Source organism: Trichoplusia ni, chromosome 24 (genome assembly GCF_003590095.1).
Source record: "Trichoplusia ni isolate ovarian cell line Hi5 chromosome 24, tn1, whole genome shotgun sequence".
NCBI lineage: Eukaryota > Metazoa > Arthropoda > Insecta > Lepidoptera > Noctuidae > Trichoplusia > Trichoplusia ni.
This window is the reverse complement of record NC_039501.1, coordinates 593,620-618,903: the sequence shown is the minus strand read 5'-3', so window position 1 is coordinate 618,903 and position 25,284 is coordinate 593,620. Positions and strand designations below refer to the sequence as shown.

The 25,284-nt window shown below is 35.0% G+C and overlaps 1 protein-coding gene across 1 annotated transcript in view; it reads right to left on the bottom strand.

Annotated features, from left to right (window-relative positions):
• LOC113505070 overlaps positions 1-25,284 on the bottom strand; it is a 117,852-nt gene that overhangs the window by 20,636 nt on the left and 71,932 nt on the right. Inside the window, exons 3-4 of the mRNA XM_026887577.1 lie at positions 24,002-24,151; positions 13,284-13,441 (exon numbers count right to left, since the gene is read on the bottom strand). Coding sequence (XP_026743378.1) covers positions 13,284-13,441; positions 24,002-24,151 — 308 coding nt within the window. The remainder of the gene's footprint in view (positions 1-13,283; positions 13,442-24,001; positions 24,152-25,284) is intronic.

Genomic DNA, 25,284 nt, shown 5'->3' with positions numbered 1-25,284 from the left:
TGGGTTTGAATCCCACCCAGGATATTTGTGTGATGAACTCGATTTTTTTTCAGTGTCTGTCTTTAGAAATGTATGAGTACATTTTTATTAGTTTCCAGTACACAAAATACAAGCATTAGTTTGGGACTAGATGGCGTTGTGAAGAAAGTTAAGTGATGACAATCTTAGCAATGTCTTTTACTTACAATTCGACTATTCTACCCAGTACATAAATTATGACTAAAAATACAATATTCTAAACTCTAAAATTAGTGTATAATATATTTTACTGCTTAAGGTAAACAAGAACAAGTATAATTGCATCAAATCTGTTTATTTTTAAACAGTTTTTCTCTTTTTTCTCATTCCCGTATTTCATTCAACTTTGAAGGGGTTGGATTTGTTTTGTTTCGCATATATTATGGTTTGAGCGAGTTCCCAAAGTGAAATTACATCCATGGATTATTATTATACTTAATGTTTCGCTTTTTGACGCGAAAAATATTCGCTGTAAGCATTTAATTGGTTGGAATTTACGCTTTGAGAGTTTTTTGTTTGCTTAGTGATGGGACACGTTGTCATTTGACAAGTAGTATCTATCGATGTTAAATATTTTATGATACTTTTTGCTTCTCTATTTCGTATCAAATGCATTCCAGCAAAAAAAAAACAGTCAAGTGGTAGTCGGACTCGCGCCACTGAAGTTTTAAATAATTACAAATATTCTTAATATCAACAAATTTATAACCTTAAATTTTTTTGTTAACCTTAAGCTTTATTTTAAGGATTTTTTTTGTTATAATGGCAGCAGAAATATATCATCTGTGAAGGTGACAACTGTCTAGCTATCACCATTCATCAGCAGCCCGGTGACGGACAGACAGCAGACTCTCAGTAATAGGGTTTCAATTTGATCCTTTGGTTACGGTATTATCGCTAAAAGTGATCTAGAAAATAATACTATCTCTTGAAAGTCTTTTATCGATAAAAGGAAGTGCATGTCCCATCACTACTCTTTAATCGGATTACCGTAGTTAGAGTGAACATTAAAGACTTTGTACATGCCGTCGGTATTGTTTCGTATCTCCTGTTTACAATGATCAAGTATTTTACTAATATAAAGCTTTTTCGGGAATTCATTAACTACACCTGCAGTGATTAAGTAAGGGTACTCAGTTTGTTAAGGTACCTACTTACTAAAAATATACGGTTGAAAAGAGTAACCTCATTTTTTAGAAGTCGGTTAAAAAGGTAAGCAATCTTGTTGTGCCTTTTTACGAACATATATTCTTCAGAGGTGAATTTGATTTGGTAATCTTCATTGTTGTTTTGCATTTGTAGATTGGCGTTTTACTGAAGACACACTGAGATTGTTTCCCTTTTTTAAGTACCTGTAGTAAATAGTTAATCCTGGTTATAAACTATCTGTGTACCAAGTTTCGTCTAAATCCGTTCAGTGGTTTTTAAGTGAAAGGGGAACAATCTTCTGTAATCCAGACATGTACGAACATTCGCATTTATAACATTAGTAGGACATTTGTCGGGTTTTCAACGTTTTTAGAAAACATGTTTTTAAGTATTTTAACTAAACAAATGGTTGGTAATCTTTGAATGAAATTTTACCAAACCCGTTAGTCTTTTCTGAGATATAATAAGACAGACACTAACACGTGTCGCATATAACATAAATGTTTATCATTAAATAAAATAATATTACAAAGTTTATCACTAAACGAGCTTGCCAGCCTATCGCGTACTTAAATAAATGTGAATAAATCCCTTAATTTCTAAACAAAATTCTGTGTTTTACATTAAAAAGCGTTTTAGAAGGCTTTGTAGTCATCTGCGCATGATAGGAGGCACATTAATAATGAATACGCAAAGGGTAGCCCTTTGTATAACGAAAGAAACCGAAACGAATATTGTTTTAAAATTAAGTGGAACTAAACTAAGTTTAATATTTGAGTAAGTGCTTATTTTTTCTATTTTTTTGGGTTCTGTACAAAAAGGGAAAATGGGGAAGCCTATTACTGTAGAACCGTTGTTTGTTCGTCTTATCATCTGTTTGCATGTCTTTCCCCAGGTTTTATCTTAGGAATCGTTTTAGCTCAACAGTTTGAATTTTCAAAGATGACGTATGAAATATTTGTGTTGCCGCTTTAACAACAAATAATAAAATAACAAACAGGTTAAAAAATGTCTGTTACTGTCAATACTTTGATGTGCGGCCATTTTTCTCTTTATCCTATTTGTTCGGAACCGTCAATGTCACCTAGTTTCGCTTTCGCTTTCTTGTTGACCATTTCATCCATCAAATCATCATCATGATCATTCCCCTGCCCGTATCCCAATTATTATTCTACTCGGATATCAACATTTACTTCCAACTCCTGCCTGTTCAACCATTGCATATACAAATTCACTGAATACAACAGCATATTAACACACAAAGTGCCTATAAGTACACCTGTATCGGACTATGGCATAACGCCTCTTGGGCACAAGGAGACTCGGTGATAGCATGAAAAATGGCGCCGCGACCTAATTCCCCACACCATTAGCGGAACAACGATATGAGGTGGAAGGGAAGAGGCTTATCATAACATTGATTATAGGTCCAAAAATAATCAGACATAGAAAGTTAAAAAAACTTGTTGAACAGTATTAATTTGTGATATTGTGTGATAGGCCTTTTTTATTTCAACCTCATATTAAGTGACCTCTTTTTTATTGTTTCACTCTTTTCTTTTCTCAATTCTTTATTATAGCATTCCATATGTTAAATACAGGTGTTACATTTATAATATAGATACAATATGGACCCGGTTGGGCACAGAAGTTGGAGAGTAGCCTATTCTAAAACTATAATAATATTATATCTAAAATGCTTTTATAAAACTATTATTTATTCATCACAAAATTAAAATAAAAAAGAAATGTTTTGTACTTATGTGTGTGCTTTAGTCTCTCTAAAGTCTATTGCTATCGGTGCATCGTCCATTACATAAGTAAATCCAAATTAAATAGAATTAAAAGAATCGGTTGACTGTAAAGTCGGTTTACTGTCGATCATTGAGCTTGACAACATAATAAAGTCACTTTGGAGAATGTTGATGACTTGCACCTTGTGCCAAAATAATATGACCACTTTATATAAGTGTCATATCCAGTATATTATACATCGCAGTAGGCCTTATTCTTGCAAAATTGAATTTCCCACTGCGGTGCGATGTTTTAATTAAGAATGGGATGACAGCACGATTGATGTCACCAGCTGTTGGACCTGACAATGTGGTTCGATCACATTATTACAATATTATTTTGTGACGAGCATGGTATAAGTATAGGTTGACTGAAACACGTTTTGACTAGACACCGGGACCCTATCCTACCGTTATTTTTTCAGTAATATCTTTGCATTTGAGGATATGGGACAGCGCAGGTCTGCTTATATAGTATATGTGAAATAAGCGATTTCCCAAAAGTTTTTAAACAATATAGAGAATGAAAGAAGCCCATGACTAAGCTAAAATTACACAAGTTGATCGATCATTGGTTAAGGAATCCAACAACTTGTGCACTTCGGAAGGCAAGAGTCCCGGTTGTAAGGTATTTATATATCTTTGACAGTCTTTACGGTTAGCTACAAGCTGGAAAGCTAGAAAGTCTAAAGGCTAGTCTTACTAAGGGGTATCGAATTGCCCAGGTAACTGGGTTAAGGAGGTCAGATAGGCAGTCGCTCCATGTACAACACTGGTACTCAGCTCCATCCTGTTAGACTGAGAGCCGACCCCAACATAGTTGGGAAAAGGCCACGCTTGTTGCTTGTTACTTTTCTTAAAAGTAAATCTTTCAAGTAGCATTTTCAATACGGGTCTATTATATGTTTTTTGAGTAAATAAAAAGTTATTTCCAAAATTAAATGTTTATCATCAGATTATAATTATTAAGTGATGCGTTTATTGGCAATTGTGCGGATAATGACACGCACGTATAGGATATAGTCCGTGACTATCTGTTTATCCATAGATATTGGTAAAAATATTTAGGTAAGTCAGTAAAACGCAATCAGATTTCGAGGATAATGACGATTGAGTACAAGTACTTACACTAAACAATTGTTATGCATAAAATGAAAAAAATTCACCACAAATTAAAACATGGCGTCAGAACTGTACGTTATATTTTTTTCAGCACAATTCTTATCGAGGTCTGAAAAAGTCGCAAAGTTAAGAAAAAAGGGAAGGAAAAAAGTTAAAGATACGACGATTCATGGTTCTGGAGTCAAATAAGCGTAAAAGTGAAGGAAAACCTTCTTTGTTGTCCGCTTTGCAATGTGATCAAATTAAAAACAGTGTTGTTCTACTAATTTGTTACGGCTTATCGATATCGATAGTTCTATTATGATTTTTATCTTGATTTATTGTGACTATTGTCTCAGTAAATGAAACACTACGTGTATTTAAATCAAAAAATTAATAAATGTTTTTTTGATCACATTTAACTTTTCTTTTCATTCCTCTTATCAATCATTTCTATATTCTAGTCTATTCTATAAAAATCGAAGAGAGGCCAAAGGCAGGTCCTTTGGCCTCTCTTCGATTTTTATGCGGCTGAACAAAAAAGAAATTAAAGGTATGGTTACTTTATATTTCACGACTGGCGTTTAATAATGAAATATGATGCCGTTTCTAAGATTGAAATTCAATTAACCTTCTTCCTTATTCAATTATTATGGTTAACGGATGATTATTAGCTGCAATAGATTCATCAAAAACAATCACAATACTTGCTGTTAAGTTTCAGTTAGAATGATTGCTGAATGATACCTGCCTTTACAGGCCAGGCGATCGTAAAACAATTTATAACGTATCTAAAAGACACTCAAATAATTTTATTCCTCTATTCAAGTTTCCAAATAAAATTTAATGATATTGAAAGATAGAAACAAACGATTTTATAAAACATGGCCTTCACAAAGTAAATAACATTTTATTGCCTAAGGTTAGGATCGTAATAACGACATCAAAATATCTATGAAATGTAATTCTAATTTCTTGTCATGTTAAATTGACAAAAAACGTATTTTAATAAGTTGTCAAAATGATGACCTTTACCTAAATGTTATCGTATGGTTTTGATGTAAAGTTACTAGCTGTTGCCCGCGGGCTCACTCGCTACAAATCGCAAATTATCCCACGGGAACATAAAATTGGGATGAAAACTATCGTGTCTAGTCCTAGTTATAAACTATCTGTTTACTAAGTTTCATCTGAATTCGTTTTGATGGTTGTTGTGTGAAAGAGCAACTAAGAGCCACCTACGTGATATTGCTGTAATAAAGCATAATTTTATTTTTTAATTTCTCATCATTTCATTTGATTAAAACAAACCTACTATTTATCATTCCAAAACCATGTGTGCAAAGTTTCATGACTATCGATTAAGTATTCTTCGCGTGAAAGCGTAAATAATAAACTTACTTAATTTATAGTAGGGATAGGGGTAAATTAATCGACAAATAACCTTGAGTTCTATCGACCCTGCTCCATCACTAGCTGTAAAAGATAACAGCACATAGTTTACTGGGTAAACTTTGTTGCAATTATTTTAATAGACGACATCTCAGAAAGTGCGCCGCGTATTTCATTCTTTCGTTTACTTTCTGCTTGTCTGCGTAGATTGAGGTCTGAGGTTTAGGCTGACAGCGGGAATTAAGAAATTAGGAGCTAGAAGGTGTTTCTTTGAAACTGGAAGCACTAAAATCAAACGATTTTGTTGGAAAGGATTGAGCTTTTCTTTATATAAACCGTTGGTCATCTACCATTTAACAATAACCGCGAAAGTTTATTTAATTACTAGCTGTTGCCCGCGACTTCGTCCGCGTGGTTTTTTCCACTTTTTCCATTGTATCTTCGGTTCTATTAGTCGTGGCGTCATGGTATATAGCCTAAAACCTTCCTCAATGAATGGTCTATTCAACACAAATATAATTTTTCAATTTGAACCAGTAGTTCCTGATATTAGCGCGTTCAAACAAACAAACAAACTCTTCAGCTTTATATAAAGCTGAAGAGTATATTAGTATAGATGTATGTCTACTTGGCCATGTTATTTGCAATTAAATACAAATAAAACACTTTTTCAATTTTTGAACCTCAACCCCATAGCATTAAAATTTCTGAGACAGGACTCATACCTGTAACTCCACCAGCAGCAACACCAGCGCTTTACCAACTACGCCATCGAGGTCACTGCCCAAGAGATTGAATTTTTATATTGTATCATGACGACTTATGATATAACTAGCTGTTGCCCGCGACTTCGTCCGCGTGGTTAGAAGATATAAGTTATAATTTATACCTGCCTTCTATCTATCTTGTAGGATTCAGTCAGCGTTTGCAATGTAAGCGTAAAAAATGTGTTTTTTTACGACCTCACATTAAAAACCTCAAAAATTGTAGCCTATGTGTTATTCTGATGTATAAGCTATATTGTGGTAAAGTTTCATTCAAATCCATTCAGTAGTTTTTACGTGAAAGAGGAACAAACATCCATACATCCATACTTACAAACTTTCGCCTTTATAATAGTAGTAGGGTAAATAATAAACGCCGAAGTAAATAACTTGCACCAACCCAGTACTATTGTGCTAAAATCGAGAGAATTGCTTGTTGCTCTTTATTTTTTGTAAGGAAGGTATTATTATGCTCATCCCTTCCACAGCAGACATTAAAAATTAAGTATAACATTTGTGATAATGGCTGAGATACTAAAGGTTGCAATGGTGTTCTGTATTTAATATGATAAAGACGTGAAAAACTTTTTTTGAATGAATGTAAGGTTATTTTTAGTATCCCTTTCTCAAACTTCCAGTTTAACTGGTATTTGTCAATTTCATTTCGTCAATGTCTATCAATTTCGTATGGCACGTAAAAAATGCAATGTTGTGATGGGAAAACGTGGCGGTCTTGTCTCAGTAGAACAACATTCTACGGGATGAAAATCTTAAGATTCAATTCACCTTGAGAGCGCAACATGGAAATGTTTTTGACCTGCATCAGCAAGTACAAGAAACAACGCGAGTGATAATATATGGTATATAGTCTCCAAGAATGCGTGCCTATAAACGAACATCTGTGACTGGAAGGTAGTCGTTTGGATACTAAAATCTATGATTGAAGGAAACTTGTATTGTCGTGAGCCCTACTGACCTAAATCGTCCCAGACTAAAATCATGTTATTCCTCAAACCTCCTAATGGTCAAGCATCCAAAATCAATCTCAACAATCTGCAAACTGCACGCATAGCCGAGTGTTTGCAACAAGGATTTAATTATTTAATGCGGTAGTCGTTTTTTAAATAAATCATTACCTAATCTATATACTAATATATAAAGCTGAAGAGTTTGTTTGTTTGTTTGAACGCGCTAATCTCAGGAACTACTGGTCCAAATTGAAAAAATCTTTTTGTGTTGAATAGACCATTCATCGAGGAAGGCTTTAGGCTATAAATCATCACGCTGCGACTAATAGGAGCGAAGATACAATGGAAAATGTGAAAAAAACAGGGCAATTATAAATCATAACTTATATCTTCTACCCACGGGGACGAAGTCGCGGGCAACAGCTAGTTCTGTAATAAAATAAAACTACATACAAAATTACCCTCCGAACAAAAACAACCTCCTTCGAGTAAATTCGAAACAAAAATACAATCCACAATTTATATTCACAGTATATTTTTTAATTTCACCACCATCCAACTTCGGACGAAAAAATTTTCCAACTAAGAGACTTAGCAACTTCAACAAATAAACGAGGAAGAAATTAATCCTGCAATTTCTCACTGTCAACTTTGGGTTGGCGTAAAAACTGCTACCTCGTATTATTCCACCATCAATCCGGGGCGATCAAGAGAATTGTTTTTTAAAAACCCTTCACCTTTTTAAGGGTATTCTCTGGTTTATATTAAAGCATTGGATTAGCATTCATTAACATGGTAATATAAGGGGTGTTTTGGAATATTTGAAAAATAATTGTTAGAGGGTCGGTAACTAGGCCCAAGTCCACTATTGGGCCCTGATCTTGTCATCGACTGTCGAATTGATACATAGGCCATATAGCAATGTCATTTACCCTTTCATTTTTGTGGGGCTATGCATTGGTTTTAAAATACTTGTCAAGTAGTAAAGCACTTCATCCCTACTAATACTATAGGTGTAAATGTAAGTGTGTTTGTTACGCTTTCACGCGAAAAATGCTTAACTTATCACCACGAAACTTTAAAGGATTTAACAACGATATACAATAAACATAAATAATTGCAATAACAAAACAGATTGACACAAATTTTATGTCAGATAGCACAAACGATGATAATCGAACAATGATTTTAATGAATAGTCGGGATTATAATGATTGAGTAGTAATTATTGTTGATCAAATCATTAATGTTATTTGTCATAGTCATTATCATATAAATATGGCAAAAATTATCATCCTTTTCCCAAATGTGTTGGGGTCGGCTTCCAGTCTTACCAGATGCAGCTAAGTACCAATGTTTAACAAGGAGCGAATGCGTATCTGACCTCCTCAACCCATTTACCTGGGCAACACGGTACCCATTAGTAAGACTGATTGTTAGACTTTCTAGGTTCTGACTGCCCGTAACGACTGTCAAAGATGTATAAATGATAGCCGGGACCCACAATTTAACATGACTTCCATAGAAAAATAATCGTCATCTTGTCGTTAACCCCTGTCTATCGATAAACCAGTCTCATATTTGAGCTAATCACTGTACTTTGAGATTCTCGGGGTAACAGTCCATTGGCTTCCTTATCATCGCAATAATTAATAATGTGATTATAGCTTAAAGTCGATCAACAATAATAAACATAAATAATCAGCTCAATTTCATAGGAACAATGGAAAAGATTATATTAGTCATCTAATCTAATTCTTAAGGAACTAAGCTAAGTTGCTTTTACGTATCGTCCGTCTGTCTCCTAATCAGATTATTTAGTAGGTTAATGACCATCTACAGATCAATAAACTTCAGTAAATAAACATTCATCATCAAAAACATGATTCGTATCAGTTCTTTCTAAAAAAACAAATTCATTTTCAACGTTATCAGAATCCTTTATATCTGGTTCGTCTGACGGGAATCAATGGACGTCAAAAATAAATTTCAAAACATTTTCCCATTTAGTCGCGAATAGAAAAGGTAGAAAGTTTCTACCAGCCAGTGAGGAGAAATATAAAATTGTGCTAGACGCCGGCGGAGGGCCGTTTCATTTGTGAGAATTATTGAATTTGAATTATTGGAGTGGCCACCTTGGTTGGCTAGTGAAGTGAGTGGAGACGTGTTAAAGCTGGTATTTTTGTGGCTAATTTTGTGATGGATATTTTTTACAGTCACTCAGTTTAGAATTTTCTTTATATTACAAAGTATGTTATTGAAAGAGTTGTTAACTAATTAATTTTAATGTTTTAGGTTGGAGCAAAATAATTATTCTTCATTTGTTTTCATTATTTTTTTACTCTAAAGTCACTCGTAATCTTACATTTGGATTGTTTACTACGTTATATAAAACCAGTTTCTTTTTTAGATCGTATGTGGAAAGATAGGGCGCAAAATGGATATTATGATCCAAAAACTAACGTTATTTAAAAAATATTTGGTCGATATTTAGTCCATAAGTAAAAATAACCTACTGCGACACAGAAAAACTAACACTCCTTAAATAACAAAAATAAATCTTTTTTATCATAAAAAACGTACTACTCCATTCCTTTCACTGTTCTGAGTCCGAGCGGTGGCAGGTGGGCAGTGACTGCGAGAATTTTGTTCCTCAGCCATTTGAAATTACAACATCGGAGATACGTAGCTTTAGGTATAGCCGGGGCACACCTTGTGGGAAATCCCGATGTTTTCGAAGCTTCCAGAAAATTTCGGAAGTCCTCAGAACATTTTGGAATGTTCCAGAATGTTCTCGAAGATTTTAGAATGTTTTAGCAGAAATTATAAAGGCCCATTTAGATAGTGCAGGAAAATGTGCGAGTTGCAATACGGCGAGGCTATGATAATATGGTTTTATAATAGCTAGGATAAGTATTGGAACACTAAAAAAATATCTTAAATGACTAAACTATATTTTCCTTTAGGATAAACACCTATTCTAAAATTTCATTTGAAATTTCCCTGCATTTGATTGCATACGTTATCTGTGGACAGCAGGTCTGTACTTTCTCTATGATTGGAAATAATTATAATCCTTGGAGTGACAGAAAAATATTTGATTACGTTTCATCGAGATTTTATTTATATGAAACAAAGGAAAGAAAACATTCAATTGCATGTAATTGTATAAATAAGTTTAGTTCATACAAGTATGTTTCCTACACAGTTTGTAAAATATTTGCACAAATAAATATCTTATGCAATTCAATAAATAACACATTGCAAATACCTATGTATATAAAAATTGCTTCAGCATTTTAAAACAACAATTTATTGAAGATTTCAAAATGTTTTTTAGACTTTTTACAACTATAGTGAATATAGATGACACCGTGTAGGCCAACGCACATGAGAAAATCTAACCATCCATATAAAAAATATGTCTTTTATATTTTGCACTGAATATTCGGATTTTTGGAAAAAATGAATTGCCAATCTTTTAAAGAATTCAGACAAAAACTTTATTTCAGTTTTCAATCGGATTTAAATCCCGACTTTCCAGTTTTATATTGCATTTCATTAATATTCTATTATTGTATCCTATGAGTATACAAATATAAGTATTGTACAGGTAGTATAGATAATAGACAACGCTAGATACATGATACACAATTCAAGATCAGGAAACGTCAAAATTCCCGGTAATCAGTAACGAAATACCAGGCAAACTGACACCCCTAATACGTCTCTAGGGTTGTCAAAACTAAACAGATGGAAGTGTGAGATAGCGAATTGCCAAAGCATAGATATTAAGCGTTTTATTTAAATTAAGATGAAATTTTGAATATCCATATTCACATAAAAGCAGAAAAATACAATACCTACTACAAAGCAATGAAAAGTTAATTTACGATAAATAAAACCGCAGTCTTTAACTGTCGCATAAAACTGGAACTCGAAACACATATTACGTTCTCATACAAAGACACTTCTCGCCCGAAAGACATTAAAACACCCATACATTTTTAATCACGGCATAAAACAGAGATCCCATATTTTATATTCACGATCTAAATTTTGACAACCCTACGCCATTCGCAATATGCCTCAGACGTCCCGTATTGCAATGAGACGTTGTACGTGAGTTAGTTTAAATTCGGTAATGAAGACAAATTCGTGCTAGGGTTGTCACAGAATGTAGGAAATAAACATAATTTGTTTGAGTTGGATTTATACACAGGTATTGCGGTGATGTGAAATTGCTTTATCTTGGTTGATGAATGAAATCTTGTAGATTAAAGTGAGTGTAGTCGGGTGAAATGGTTCCGTGTGTTTTGTTAGATGTCAAGCAGGCTGTGATATGTATTTTTTATTAGATTAAATTTATAATGAGATTTGGGAACGAGAAAGTAGTTGCTGTATTTTAGAAATACAAACGTTTGAAACAGATCATAAATATAACTACAGATTAATAAATGTTTTTTAGATCTATGATGATCTATTAGTTAAGCATTTTAAACTGAATCTGATAAGACAAAAATATTCATTTTTTAGTTTTAAGATCAAATCGGATCTAAAGGACCACAGACCCTACAAACAAATCATACCAGAAATGACCACAAAAGGAATCCCTATTATCCACTCCACTTCAGGCCATTCCTATTTCAATATACTCCGATTGTTACACGAAACCCGTTTTTCCCTTTTCCAGAAAAAACTTTTTCGAACTGAAAATGAAATTGTATTCGTTTCGGTACAATACCTCTCGAGTTGGAAACTTTAGGCACACCTGCAGAATGTGCGTGGACTAACTAAAAAACTTTCTGCAAGTAAAACAATCATTTAGGAGGCTTAATTAATTCTTGTCCGTTTGAATTTCGGGGATCGAGTGAGTATGAATTATAAGAGGTGTTTTAATTGCTTCTTGGTTTGTTATTCGTCAGTAATTAGTGACAGGGACGTGTATAAACAGGTTTTTATCTTCACGCTTTAAATAGTAGGCTCGTAATAAATTCTGATTAAATAAAAAAACTGTTTTTTAAACTCTCGACATTCACACGTTAAATAATTTATCCTTTGTCACGAGGGATTTGGAAATCGCTCAAAGATACTCAAACTGAGAACAAGCCATCGTTGATCAAACAAATGCTTGTTTACGCTGGGATCAAATACGCTACACGTCGAACCCAGTCATTTAGTTCAGGATTTTTCGTGACTGAAGACAGAATAATCATCCATTTTCTAGTAGCAAACCAACCAAGCAAACCAAATTACACTCAAGCAAAAAGTAAAACCATCCTTATACCTTAAAAAAAAAACTCATTTCAATTCTAACTGAAATTTGGGACTTTCTTTAGTTTCACGAGCTCTTTAACTATTTAATACTCAAAGGCAACCAGTTAGGCAGTTGTTTGATTAGGGAGGAAATGGTTGTCGATTAGGTTGCCGTGTCGGCTCGACAACTACCTGAAAAAGTTGCTTGTCAGCCTAATTTAGTGCTGATTCCGAGGTTAGATGGTAGATAATTATAGGCTGAAGTGTTATCTTGATTTTCGAGGCTATTGTTGAAAGGATTGTTTTATTATTCCTGTTTTAATCTCAAGTAGTGGTAGAGCTGTTGGGATTTTGTCAAAAAATTGCTTTGAGAATAAAATCGCTACTATGATGTTTGTACATAATTTATTGAATTTAAGTCGAATAAATGTAGCCTATAGTTTAATCCAAGGTATCAGCTACCTTCATGTTTTCTACAATTTCATCAAAATTTGTTGTTTTAACGTCAAGATGTAACAACATATGGTCGCATTGATAATATTTATAAAATACAATAAATAAGAAAATGAAGCCCTTTCGGTCAGTCACTTTTTAAAATTGTTTAATAACTGCCTATTCGTCGTATAAGTCATTCGCACAATGATATCTATGTCATTTTAGGTATCATTCAACATTCACATTATAAAAATATCCAAATCTATGCCTACCACTTTATTAGAAGAGGTGTGGAAGAGGGATGTCACCTTACGCCATGTATTTCACCATCTCGCTTTCACAATTGTAATAGGATAAAATTATGGCGTATCGCTGATCCACTAGGTTCATATTTCATAAGTACTCACGTTAATATTATGGTCGTCGGGGCTCAGTTTCTGGGTGCCGTTGTACCACTCGATCTTGGCGGCTGGTCTGGCTCCCGAAGCCACGCAGGACACAGTCAGCACGGTGCCTTGCGTCGCGTGCTCTCCTACGCCGTCGATGTAAGTCTTGTTCGGAGGCACTGGAAAATAAATTTTATTTTTGTAATGTAAAATATTATGTAGGGGTCTGTTGGTCGATTATGTTACAAACAGCGTAGGACAAGCGTTTGGGTAAGCAACGAATGCTTGTTTTGAGTCTAGGTGTCTTTGTGAATGTGAAACCACCCGCGACGAGGTTTCAGTTGAATAATGCGGAACCTTAAAAAAAAAAACAAAATGAGAGAAATTGTAAAATTACTAGAATATTAATATAGAATTATAAGCATGGAATAATGTTGAAGTACTGGTTGTTTTTTTGTTCAATCAAAAAGTTTTTATTTCAAATAGGTCGTTTTATAATGAGTCTAGTTGCACGCATCCTAAGTCAAGATCAATAAAAAGAAACAAAATGGTTACAAAGCTCGTTCATCTTAAGATTTTCAAACACATGAAGTACAACACTACAATATAAAATACCTATATATATTCAAATGAAGATACCTTTTAGCAAAAAACGCTATGTTTGCAAATAAAATACAATATACGTCTATCAATAAAGGCTTACGCCGTGAAGAAACGTTGCCAATCAGCAATTCGCTAACGAACCTTCGAGAACATTTTTCGTGTAGTCAATTCAATAGTCTATTCAGCCAATCAACGGGTTTTAACCTCAGGTCTGACTAGACAACTAGATAAACACCTAGAGGGTAATATTACGTGCTAGGCTGACTGAAACCTAGCTAAGGTTATGTGGAAAACACGTGGTTATTTACTATGAACGTTAGTTTATAAATTATTTTTCAACTGACTTTGTAACTGGAGGGGGTTCTCAAGAATCAACCGATTTAAATGATTCTTTTTTTTAATTTAGAAATACAGTTTTTACAGAGTAATATTAAAAGACTGGTAATTTCGGTCCGCGGTATTCCCATATGAATTTTGGTATAAAAGCCTTACAAAATTCAAGTAATTCAAAACCAAAATTTATCCAAATTGCCGTTTAAGACTTTAAGCAAAACAAACAATATAAACAGCAATACGAACTTTATGATGCATTATAACCTAAATTTAAAAACTGTAAATACTGTCATAGAATTTTCATATAACCCCACTTAGCTGAAACTTACTACCTCAGACTTTTTCAGTCTAGACAAACTACAAGGTAATAAAGTAAGCAGGTGCACTCTAAGCCCCTCAAAAATCCAATCGTATTTAAAATTATTTTTCAGAGAAAATGTCCAACATTTTTATTCTGAAATTCAGCATGTTTTTTAGTGCGAGAGTTTAGAGGTATCATAAATGTAATCTCTTTGATATGATCTTGACACCAAGCCTATCCCATTTTTACAGTAGTAAAAAAATGCGAGATCAGTGTGTCTGTTTTATGGTCTACCCCCCGGCCATAGACTGAACGTATTATAGTGGTGGTCGTTTCATCCTGAAATGGGATTGGTCCTTCGAGACTAAAAGGACCAACTTTTGGATCGCAGCAAGTTTTTTCATTCTATTAGTTTTAATTTTCTTTTCTATGAATAAAAGAGTTTTGTCGGCGTTTTCTTGAACTTTCTTTACTTGTATATTAATATAGGAATTTGTTTGGAACTTAACAGAATCGTATGGAAAGAGTTGTTGTTTAGCGGTCTCGTGGTTCATTTAACCGATTTTGGACACGGATTTTTGGGGATTTGTACCCAAAGGATTTAATGGGAACCCTGTTATAAAACTTCTGCAGTCTGCCTGTCTGTCCTATTGTCATCAGGCTGTATCCAAACGTAAAAGTTCCTCTGATAATTATTTGTGTTCTGTAACTATTGTAAAATAGTAAAACCTTTTTTCAGTGACGCGAGTTTGACTCGCAATAGCTAAAATGCTTTCTTGGTAACAACTTCTGAAGTGAACTGTCAAATAACTTTATTTTTTAATTAAACACTGATACATATCATGGAAAAACAAATACGTTTACTGCATGTTAGACAAATATTACGTATTAACAAAAGCTTTATTAGTAATAAATAGGAAAATAATAAGGTAGGTATCCCCATTATCGGTGTCAGTAGTTACCAATCAGAGACGTGACACAATAAACTGATACCAAAGAAATATCTTTTGATTACTGAAAGCTTTCGTAATTAAGACGTTATTTGTGGACAAATTGGAAAACATTGGGTAAAGGTGTTTCTTTTACTGATGACTTGTTATGTATCTTTGAGATTGATTATTTATGGGGCATATTATTATTTGGTGGGCAGACGTTAACGATATGATAAAGTAATATTTCAAATAAAAAAAAATCTACTGCTTTAAGAATTTAAGTCATTTTATCCCGGGGTGTACATGAACAGACTCCCAGACTAAAGCAATGATGAATCACACTAATATTTGACATACGCAGGGATCGGATAAGAATCTTAGGTGGTTTCTTAGGTTTACGCGAATGTTAGACATTGAAATGAGTTGAATTGAGATTTTAGTTCCCGACGTTTCGAAACCTTTGCAGGTATCGAAACGGGAACTAAAATCTAAAATTAAACCGCGATAAAATCCGTAAAAGTAGTTTCATTTCAAGAATCTTGGGCATAAATTAATAGCACAAACATTACTTCAATATTGTTGTAATTACAAAGTTCACTGTACGAGAAGAGAACCTATTTACCCTCAGACCCACAACCAATCCATCAAAGACCGCTCAAGGTGTGGCAATTAATTAAAATTAGTCATTTGCAGAAATATCCAAAGAAATATTCAACAAAGTGAAAAAGATTCACAAAAGAAAAGACCTGTTAATTATGAGACCTTTTTGAAAGAAAGCTTTTGTAATCTTTCAGGATAAATATTTAATCATTTTCCTAAGGAAAATATTAAATAACTATGTTAGTAAAAATATAGAGAAAAATCTATTAGGCGGAGGACAAATTGGTGCGTATTAGGGCCCTAATTCATTTATCGTAACAACTTTCTATATTACGTCGCGGTTTGACTAGGAATTTTGGATTTTGGTAGTATTTCTAGAAAATTAATACACAAAGTTGCTTTTTTCTAAAACTTTAATAAATATAGTTGGCTCGTATATTAATCGGACGCATTGATCAAGTGGGGCCATTAAGAAGATCATTTTTTTGGTTAAAAAAGGTTTTCCTTACAGTAGGTCAGTTATAGATGGGAAATATCATTATATTGTTACGTATTACAATCACTTTATGAATAAACGCTATCTAGCTTCAAACTTATCAATACTTGCACTATGGGTACTAAACAACTGACAAACACACCTACATACTTAATACATATTATATACTTCAAGTATAGCAGCCAAGGTCTCTAACCACTGGACCAACACAGCGGTCAAATATTAAAACATGTTTTTCCCAAAGAATTTCGTGAAAACTTAATTTTTGACTGCATAGACAGCCGAGTGGTTGAGGTCACCACGCCAAATCTACTGTGCGCGACGTGTCGCAGGTTCGATCCCCGCGTAGGACAAGCTTTTTGAGTTTTCCACGAATGCTTGTTCTCATTCTAGGTGTTCTTATTCATGTGATTTGTATGTTTATGAAACTCCCCGCGACAAATTAAATTCTTTACTGCAGGAGTGAAAAATAATAATGATAAGAAAACAAATTGTTTTATGCTAATACCTATCTTACGATTCCATTGACTTTAAGTATCTTCCTAAAATTGCAACATTTAGTAGAGTTTAATGCAAACTTACGCAAAGTAACAGGTCGTGAGTACGTTTGAACTATTAAGCTGTTTCTCAGGAAGTAATTAACTTGATAATAAGGAGGATAGTTAATGAGTCCTCTTGCATATGTTGGAAGTTGAGTTTCTTTGAAAAATATGTTTTATAAGAGTAAAAGTGGGTTTAATAAATTAATTTAGCCAATTTGTGAGATTATCTAAAGTTTTAATATAAAGTTAACAGTTAGTTCTATCGAAATACTACCGAGGGAGCATAGCTTTTGCGTACCATCAATATTAAGTTTAGGATTATGTGACATGGTCCTCCTACACAGTTGTCAATTATAGATTACCCAGCATTTATTGCATATTGAGAAATGTGTATAATGTCTAATAAGATATAAGAAAAAAACCTGAACCCGTTATAGAAAAAATATATATTTCTATTCTTTGGGTTTTCAATTGATGTGATTTGTTGAATTGCATGTTATGGAAGTACAAATATAAATAACAGCAGTATAAATAACTAATAGTTACACTGTACAACATTTCCTTAGAACCCACTCAATAAACCAGATATTTTCTTTCACTTTTGCAGAATTTTATCGTAAGTTTTGCTTCAGTTCAATCTAGAAATTTCACAAAAATACATATTTTTCTTAAGTGCCTGCTACATACACACATTCGTGTAGTGTCCAACACTAGCGTCCCACCCATGAGATCCTATCGACCCCCAATATTGCAAGGTGGTAAAATTCCCGACCCCATTACCAATAGTGATGTGGGTAGGTCGATATCGATATTTATTGCGTAATCAGAAATATATTTTATGTAGTTACAGATCTTTGCACTTTTATAGGCTCCGCTGTATGTTAGGGCTTTTGTAATGCAATTGGATGAATTGTTAAGTACTAAGGCAAAGGTAGATAATTATGGGATCCGTAGAATATATTACTTCAAGAACTATCACCTATTAAATGACGTTAATGTATTAAGCTGCCAAGCAAAGAAATGCCACCATGTAAAACATTATATACGGGACTTTTAAGCAAAATTAACATCAATAAATATAATCAAACAAAGCAAATCTTGTAATATCAGTTCTAGACAACTGATTACACATCTATAATTTTATAAAATTAACCAATTAAATCTATCGATAAATCACTTCACATCACTATATACACTATCTTCCCACTTATTAGCTATACGCTCGCTATTTATCGGGCGGGCCCTGAAAATTACTCCAGTGTAGGGTCGAAGTTAGTTAAGGATGGTACATATCGATACATGGCATGTTATGTTAGTACAACACTAATTGTTTTAGAGTAATTTGGTCTCAATTTATATTAGGTACATGAAATCTTGGAAGCCTTTCGTGTAATTCTTGTATGCTTGAGGGGTTTGCTTTTCAAGTTTCCAAGGTTGAGATATGTTCGTATTTTGGGTAGTTTGCGTTCGGTAGGTTTTTAAGGTAAAATGGTATTTTCTGAAGATTTTTTCATAATATTAGGTAGATAACTGGAAGAAAGCTATAGCTTATTGGAAAATTGAAATAACTAAATATATGACATTGATTTCTGTTGCTGCTATAACAACAAGTAAATTGAAGATGTAGATTTAGTAAAGTAATATTTAGTAATAGTATTTTGGTGACAGAGAAATTTGACACCTAACCGATTTGTTTTTGTTCAGCCTATTTGCACAAAACCTTAAGTGAGTTTGACTCGCGCATAACTATATTTTTTAACCTTTGCCCGGCCTATTCAAACTCAAGTTTTCGAATGTAGTCTAGTCTGGTAAACAAACCATCTTTTAAGATTAAAATACAACCTCAACATATAACCCCAACATCCTTTTACCATCCAATAATACTGCATAAACCAATAACCAGCCAATTGATAAACAAGTTTGGGAAACTTTAGTCATTCAGTAGATCCGAGATTCGAGTCAAAATGGTCCCTTTGAGAGCGAGGGTGCAAACTATTCGGGAATGTATGGGAGACATGTACGACTACATACATGTTTATAATGATTGGAAACGAAAATTGGTGGGAATTGGTGTATGTTAGTAATTACAAGATGTTCGGAGCAAATAGCTTTGGGGTGGTGTAATTTGAAGCTTGTTGTCCTGGTGTTTATTATATCAATTATGAAAATAAAAGCATTTCAAATGTAGATGATACAGGGTGCTGCCTATTTTTAGTTTTTAATAATAATAATAATAGGGATATCCAAAAGAGCGGTCAACTTATTAGGATTGAGCGGGGAATATTTCAAGGTGACAGTTTGAGTCCCCTGTGGTTCTGTTTAGCCTTGAATCCTCTTAGCACTCTGCTTGAGAATTCAAGGCTGGGCTATTCGTTGCGGAGAGGAAGCCAGGTAATCTCCCACTTGTTGTACATGGATGACCTGAAATTGTTTGCTTCCAACAAGTTGCAACTGATGAAGTTACTGAAGATTACTGAAAGCTTCAGTAATTCCATCAGAATGGAATTTGGTGTTGACAAATGTGCAGTCATGCATGTAAAACGAGGTGGGATTGTAGAATCCCAGGGCATACAGCTCTCGGATTCTATAAACCTTAGGTCCCTCTCCTCAACGGAAACCTACAAATACTTGGGTATGTCAGAGGCGTTAGGCATTAATGTCGCTGACATGAAACAATCGTTACAGACACGTTTCTTTGGCCGCCTGAATAAGGTACTAAAAAGTTCCTTATCGGGCGGTAACAAGGTGCGTGCCTTTAATGGTTGGGTCATGCCAGTGATAATGTACTCCTTTGGCATACTCAAGTGGACACAGACCGAACTGGACGCCTTGGATAGAAGAGTCCGCACACTGCTCACCGCAAATCGAATGCACCACCCGCGATCATCGGTAATGAGGTTATATATCCCGCGAAAGTGTGGGGGTCGTGGCTTCCTAAATGCCAAGACCCTCCATAATCGCGAGGTATGTAACCTCAGGGAGTATTTCCTCCGAGTGGACGTGGGGATGCACCGAGATGTGGTGGCAGTGGATAAGGGCTTCACTCCGCTCTCTCTAGGTAAAGAGAACTGGCACAAACCTATCGTACTAAGCGTCAAAGACCGCAAAGATGTATGGCAAAGCAAGGAGCTACACGGACGCTATTATCGGACCCTTCACTTGGCCGATGTAGATTTCTTAGCGTCCGTGGCCTGGCTACGCTTCGGAGATCTCTTTGGAGAAACCGAAGGGTTTGTATGTGCAATTATGGATGAAGTTATCATGACGAATAACTACCGAAAATATATAATTAAGGATGGTACAGTTGACATCTGTCGGGCATGTCACTGTCCCGGTGAATCCTTGAGACATATAGTTTCGGGATGTTCTCGTCTTGCTAACGGTGAATACTTGCACAGACATAACCAAGTGGCCAGGATTATCCATCAGCAGCTTGCTCTGAAATACAAACTTGTGGAATCTGAGGTGCCGTACTATAAGTATGTGCCCGACCCAGTTCTCGAAAGTGGTCATATCACACTGTACTGGGATCGATCTATCATCACTGACAGGACTATTGTTGCCAATAAGCCTGATATAGTGGTGATCGATCGATCAGAGCGTCGGACAATGATTGTTGATATCACTATCCCCCATGACGAGAACCTCGTGAAAGCAGAAAAAGAAAAACAATTGAAATATTTGGATTTAGCTCACGAGGTTGTCGACTTGTGGGAGGTGGACTCGGCAATCATTGTCCCGATAGTCGTAAGTGCCAATGGCTTAATAGCCAAGAGCCTCGATCAACATCTTCGGAGGCTCTCGTTGGGCGTCTGGGTCAAGGGTTTGATTCAGAAAGCGGTACTTCTGGACACGGCGCGCATCGTGAGGAGGTTCCTCTCTCTGGAGCCCTGACCACCGGCAGCTTGGGCCCTGTTCCCGTTGCCGGTTGGACACTATTTTTTATATTTTTAAATGTATGTTGTTTTTTATATATATTTAAAAATGTAATTTATATGTATTTTAATGAAATAAAGGAAATAATAATAGTTTTCCATAGCTTTAAAGAAAACCATTCCATTTAACATTATTAATACCAATAGCCCTTATTATTTATACACATTACAATTTGCAATAGTTTTGTAGCTACCTTGGGTCGTCCATGTTTGTTCTTTAATAGAGCAGGGGTGGATGGCCCCTTGTAGATACCCCATCACATTTTAGATTAAAGTTCTCAACAAGGCCTCTACATGTTGGACCTGTGTCCCCGTGCAAGCCTTTAAAAAGGACCGGGTCTCTTCACATGAAGTGATCCCGTCACTAAAAAGAGATACAAATAAATAATAATAATAATAATAACCCCTCGGGGCTAGTCGTTCTCTCTCTCCATGGGAATAACGCAAGACCAGAGGGCATATTAGTATGCTTTTCCAAACCTTGAGATATAAATAAAAAATGTATCTGAAGGTCTATGTAGGAGCATACATCCGAGGGCAGCTTGTGGCGAGCTGTTTGTGAGTAGCGACACAACGGAACCTGAATGCCCCAGGGGGTCACTCTTTATGGGGACTCCCAGCTCTTTCTTGCCTTAACTGGCTGGCTAGAGAGGGGTCGCTAGAGCTATATGCTCGGGGGTGGAAGTGTCTAATGGCGTAATAACGAGGAAACCCGCTCCGGGTCTGTGACCCGCGATGGTGAAATCGGTGTCGCACCTCTCTACACCCCTAGCCGCTCGCACTGGTGTTGCCCACCTGCTGTCAATCGTGACGGTATCATAGGGGGCCCATCTAGTGAGTGGCGAGTCACCGCCTGCCAATTTATTTACATTACCATGTGTAGAGGGGCAGGTGTCATAGTTTTCTGGAAAATCCAACTAACTGGTCCACATAACTTATCATAATATAATAGCCTAATTGTTCATACACACATTCTTGCAATAGTTTTGTATCTACTTTGGATTCTTCATGTCCGTTCTCCCATAGAGCGGAGGTGAATGATCCCTAGTAGATACCCCATCACATTGTATATTAAAGTTCTCAAGAAGGCCTCTGTGCGTTGGACCTGTGTCCCCGTTCACGCCTTTAAAAAGGACCGGGTCTCTTCTCATGAAGTTAGCCCGTGAATGAAAAGAGATACATAATAATAATATAATATTTATTTCAGACTTATTTCATAATAGTCCATAGTTATGTATAACATAAATTCTAAACAGAAAACTCTAGAATTAATTAAATATTATTTTATATAACTAAATGCTGGTCGATGTCTGGTCATGCAGCGCCACATTATGGGGCTATCTACATGACCAGCTACAATAGCAACCCGACTGTTAGAACTATCGCGTACTCTCTAATGCATCTACATAGGGATGTAGGATGACATTTTTTTTAAATTTCCATCTTGTAGTTCAATAAAAAGCAATGCATGCATTTATCAAATTACAGTGAATAGAACTTACATAATTATGCATAAATTTTACAATCGCGTTAAGTTACAAGTCCCTCTCCTAAACTTTAAAGCATTTTATCTTTTTAATTTTTTTGTTGTTTCGAAAAACGCAAAAGTATGTTATGTTGATTTAAAAAATTGTCATTTCGACCCATAAAAATAACATCAAGTTTGGCGCAGTAGTTTTTATTTAAAAAATTATATACTTTAACATTACATACTTAACGTCTTTAAGACGGCCATCGTATCTTTATTTAAAACATCTTAAGTTAAGTTGAAAACTGCTAAATCCTTACAGTGAGCCCTCCACTCTAATTCGTTGACTATTTCGTGTTTTATTTCGTAGCGAATAAATTTTCATTAAGTCAGCTGATACTATTTTATTAATGAGTTCAATTATACAGACATGGACCAAGATGGCGGCTCTGAGAAAAAATGGAGAATATAATGGTTATTGGGCTTTGTTGGAAAATATTACTTAGAGATTGTGTAAGATAATATGTCTTAAACGAATGGTTGAAAAAATATTACTCAATTTGAATACCTATTGTTTTGGTTGTAATCTAGACAACTTTAATGGGGAAAACTAACCTAAAGAAAATTCGCAATGTGGCACCGTTAGAAGAAGAATATGGATAGGCAAGATTACAGGTTGGATACAACAAATATTTTTAAGATTTTAAGATAAGGTATAAGCAATTAGTCTAAATTCAGGGTTTGACTGCTCCACTATAAAATTTGATTGTATGTTTCCAGTTATCCCGAACAAAATTAATTCTTCATCCGTACAATCTTATAAAAATTGTTTATGATGGATTTTTCTGTATCTAAATACCAGCCGACTCCCGAAACCCGATCTCAGCCACTTGCAAATAATCACCCTAATAGTTTAATCATCCCAACCCATTGGGAATAGCTTCCCTTATAATTTTAGCCTGATTTACTGCGGCTTTACCAGTAACTTAGAATTAACTTTGACACAAGTTCTTTGGATTTAAATAAAAGTAGGTCGCAGTGGGGTTTCAACTTGAGTGACAGTTGAAGTGGATCAAATAGTATTAATTTTAGTATCCCTAGGGAAAGAAAAGTAAAATTCTGATGCAAGGAAGAACATTTGAACAAATGCTGTAGGATATCAGGAGAAATTTTGCAGAAAAGTGGTGAAATCACCAATTACCTATGGAGCCAAAAATATCGGATTTTTTTAAAATTAAAAAATTATGCAGCAGTAGAAATCTAAGTCAAAGCTTAAGCCCCTAATTAAGACGCGTGGGTGTCTGTTATCTCAAAACGCTTTTGTGCTTTTTAGGAATCCAAACCTTATTTTTAACAGCGACTACATATTTGTGAACGCTGAAACAAACCTCTAAACCCTATTACAATAGAAGGTTTTTTCAAAAAATTACCTGACTTCACTGCCTTCGTCAATTTCAATGAATTCAAAATTACTATTACCCTTTTATGTTTATCCTGTGTTAATAAAGGCAGTTCCTCCAACCCCTTACCTCTAACATCAAGTTTGATCTTCTTCACGATATCAGCGTCCAGGGCCGCGGAGCTCACCACGCAGGTCAGCTCGCCTCCCAACTCCTCACGCGTCACTGTCAGCGGCAGCACGCGAGTGATCGTCGAGTTGTCTGGCGTTATTGTTTCACCTGGAACAAGGGATACAGTTTTATTATTACAAGGATTTTTATTAATATAATTTTCTATACAGTTAAGTTCGATATATATTCGATTAGATTAGATCTTGAGTCGAGTTTGCATTCGGCTGGCTCAGGACCGTAAAACTTTGCTCGAGAAATGCATATGCCCAGCAGTGGGAGGTCAAAGGCTATGGATGATGATGATCTCTTTAAATTTGAGTCACTCAGATAGCTTTAGACTGGTCTTCTTTTAATAATACTGTATAGGGAACTAAGCGTATTAGTTAGAGAATGCAAGGAATGACTATTTAAATATTTGTTTTTGTAAAACAATGTAATACGCTATGAGGTCAGGCTCTATAGACGTGAATGGTCCGTGGAGAGGTATATATATAGGTACACATACTTAGCCAGAAATGAAACCTGAAAACAAAAAAAAACTCAACCGCAGTCTCCCAATCTTAAAATTGCAAAAAAACAAAATGTTATCTCTAATTTCTCGTCTATTAATAGCTGCTACAAGCTTGGGATAGTTAAACGCCTCTTTAGTATGCGTGCCTTATCCAGAATAGCGTTTAGCCCTTAATCCAACAGCTAAGCGAGGGAATCTCAAGACGTCGGGCGAAGCTCTTCGCTATTAAACCATTTATTGACAAGGGTATTGGCATAACTGTTGAGAATTGAGAATCCGCTGCAAATTGTACTTGGTTACTGATCGTTACCGGTTAGTGTTTGCTAAATCTATTTGTTTCTGGTTTCGTGTTAATTGAGCGGATTCGAAGTAGGATTTTGATCGTGAAAGAGATGAGAATGATGAAGTTGATGAGATTGGTTTAATGTAAGCAAAATGTTATGTTACGAAAATGAAAGAAGCAATTGTGTGTAGCACTTAATTTGGTAATTTAATATCAGATTCCGATAATCGTATTTATATGAATATCATGAGAATGAAGCCTGAAAATACTACAGCTAAGAAAATGGCTGGAAAGCCAGAAACTGTGTGTGATATATCCAGTTTTTGTGACATAAACCCAATTTGAACTCTTAAATTGAATTAAGAAAACAAACGTAATATAGAAAAACAAATTGACGCATCATGAGCAAACTCAATTGACGTTGGTAAAAGGAGGAAAATTCTCAAT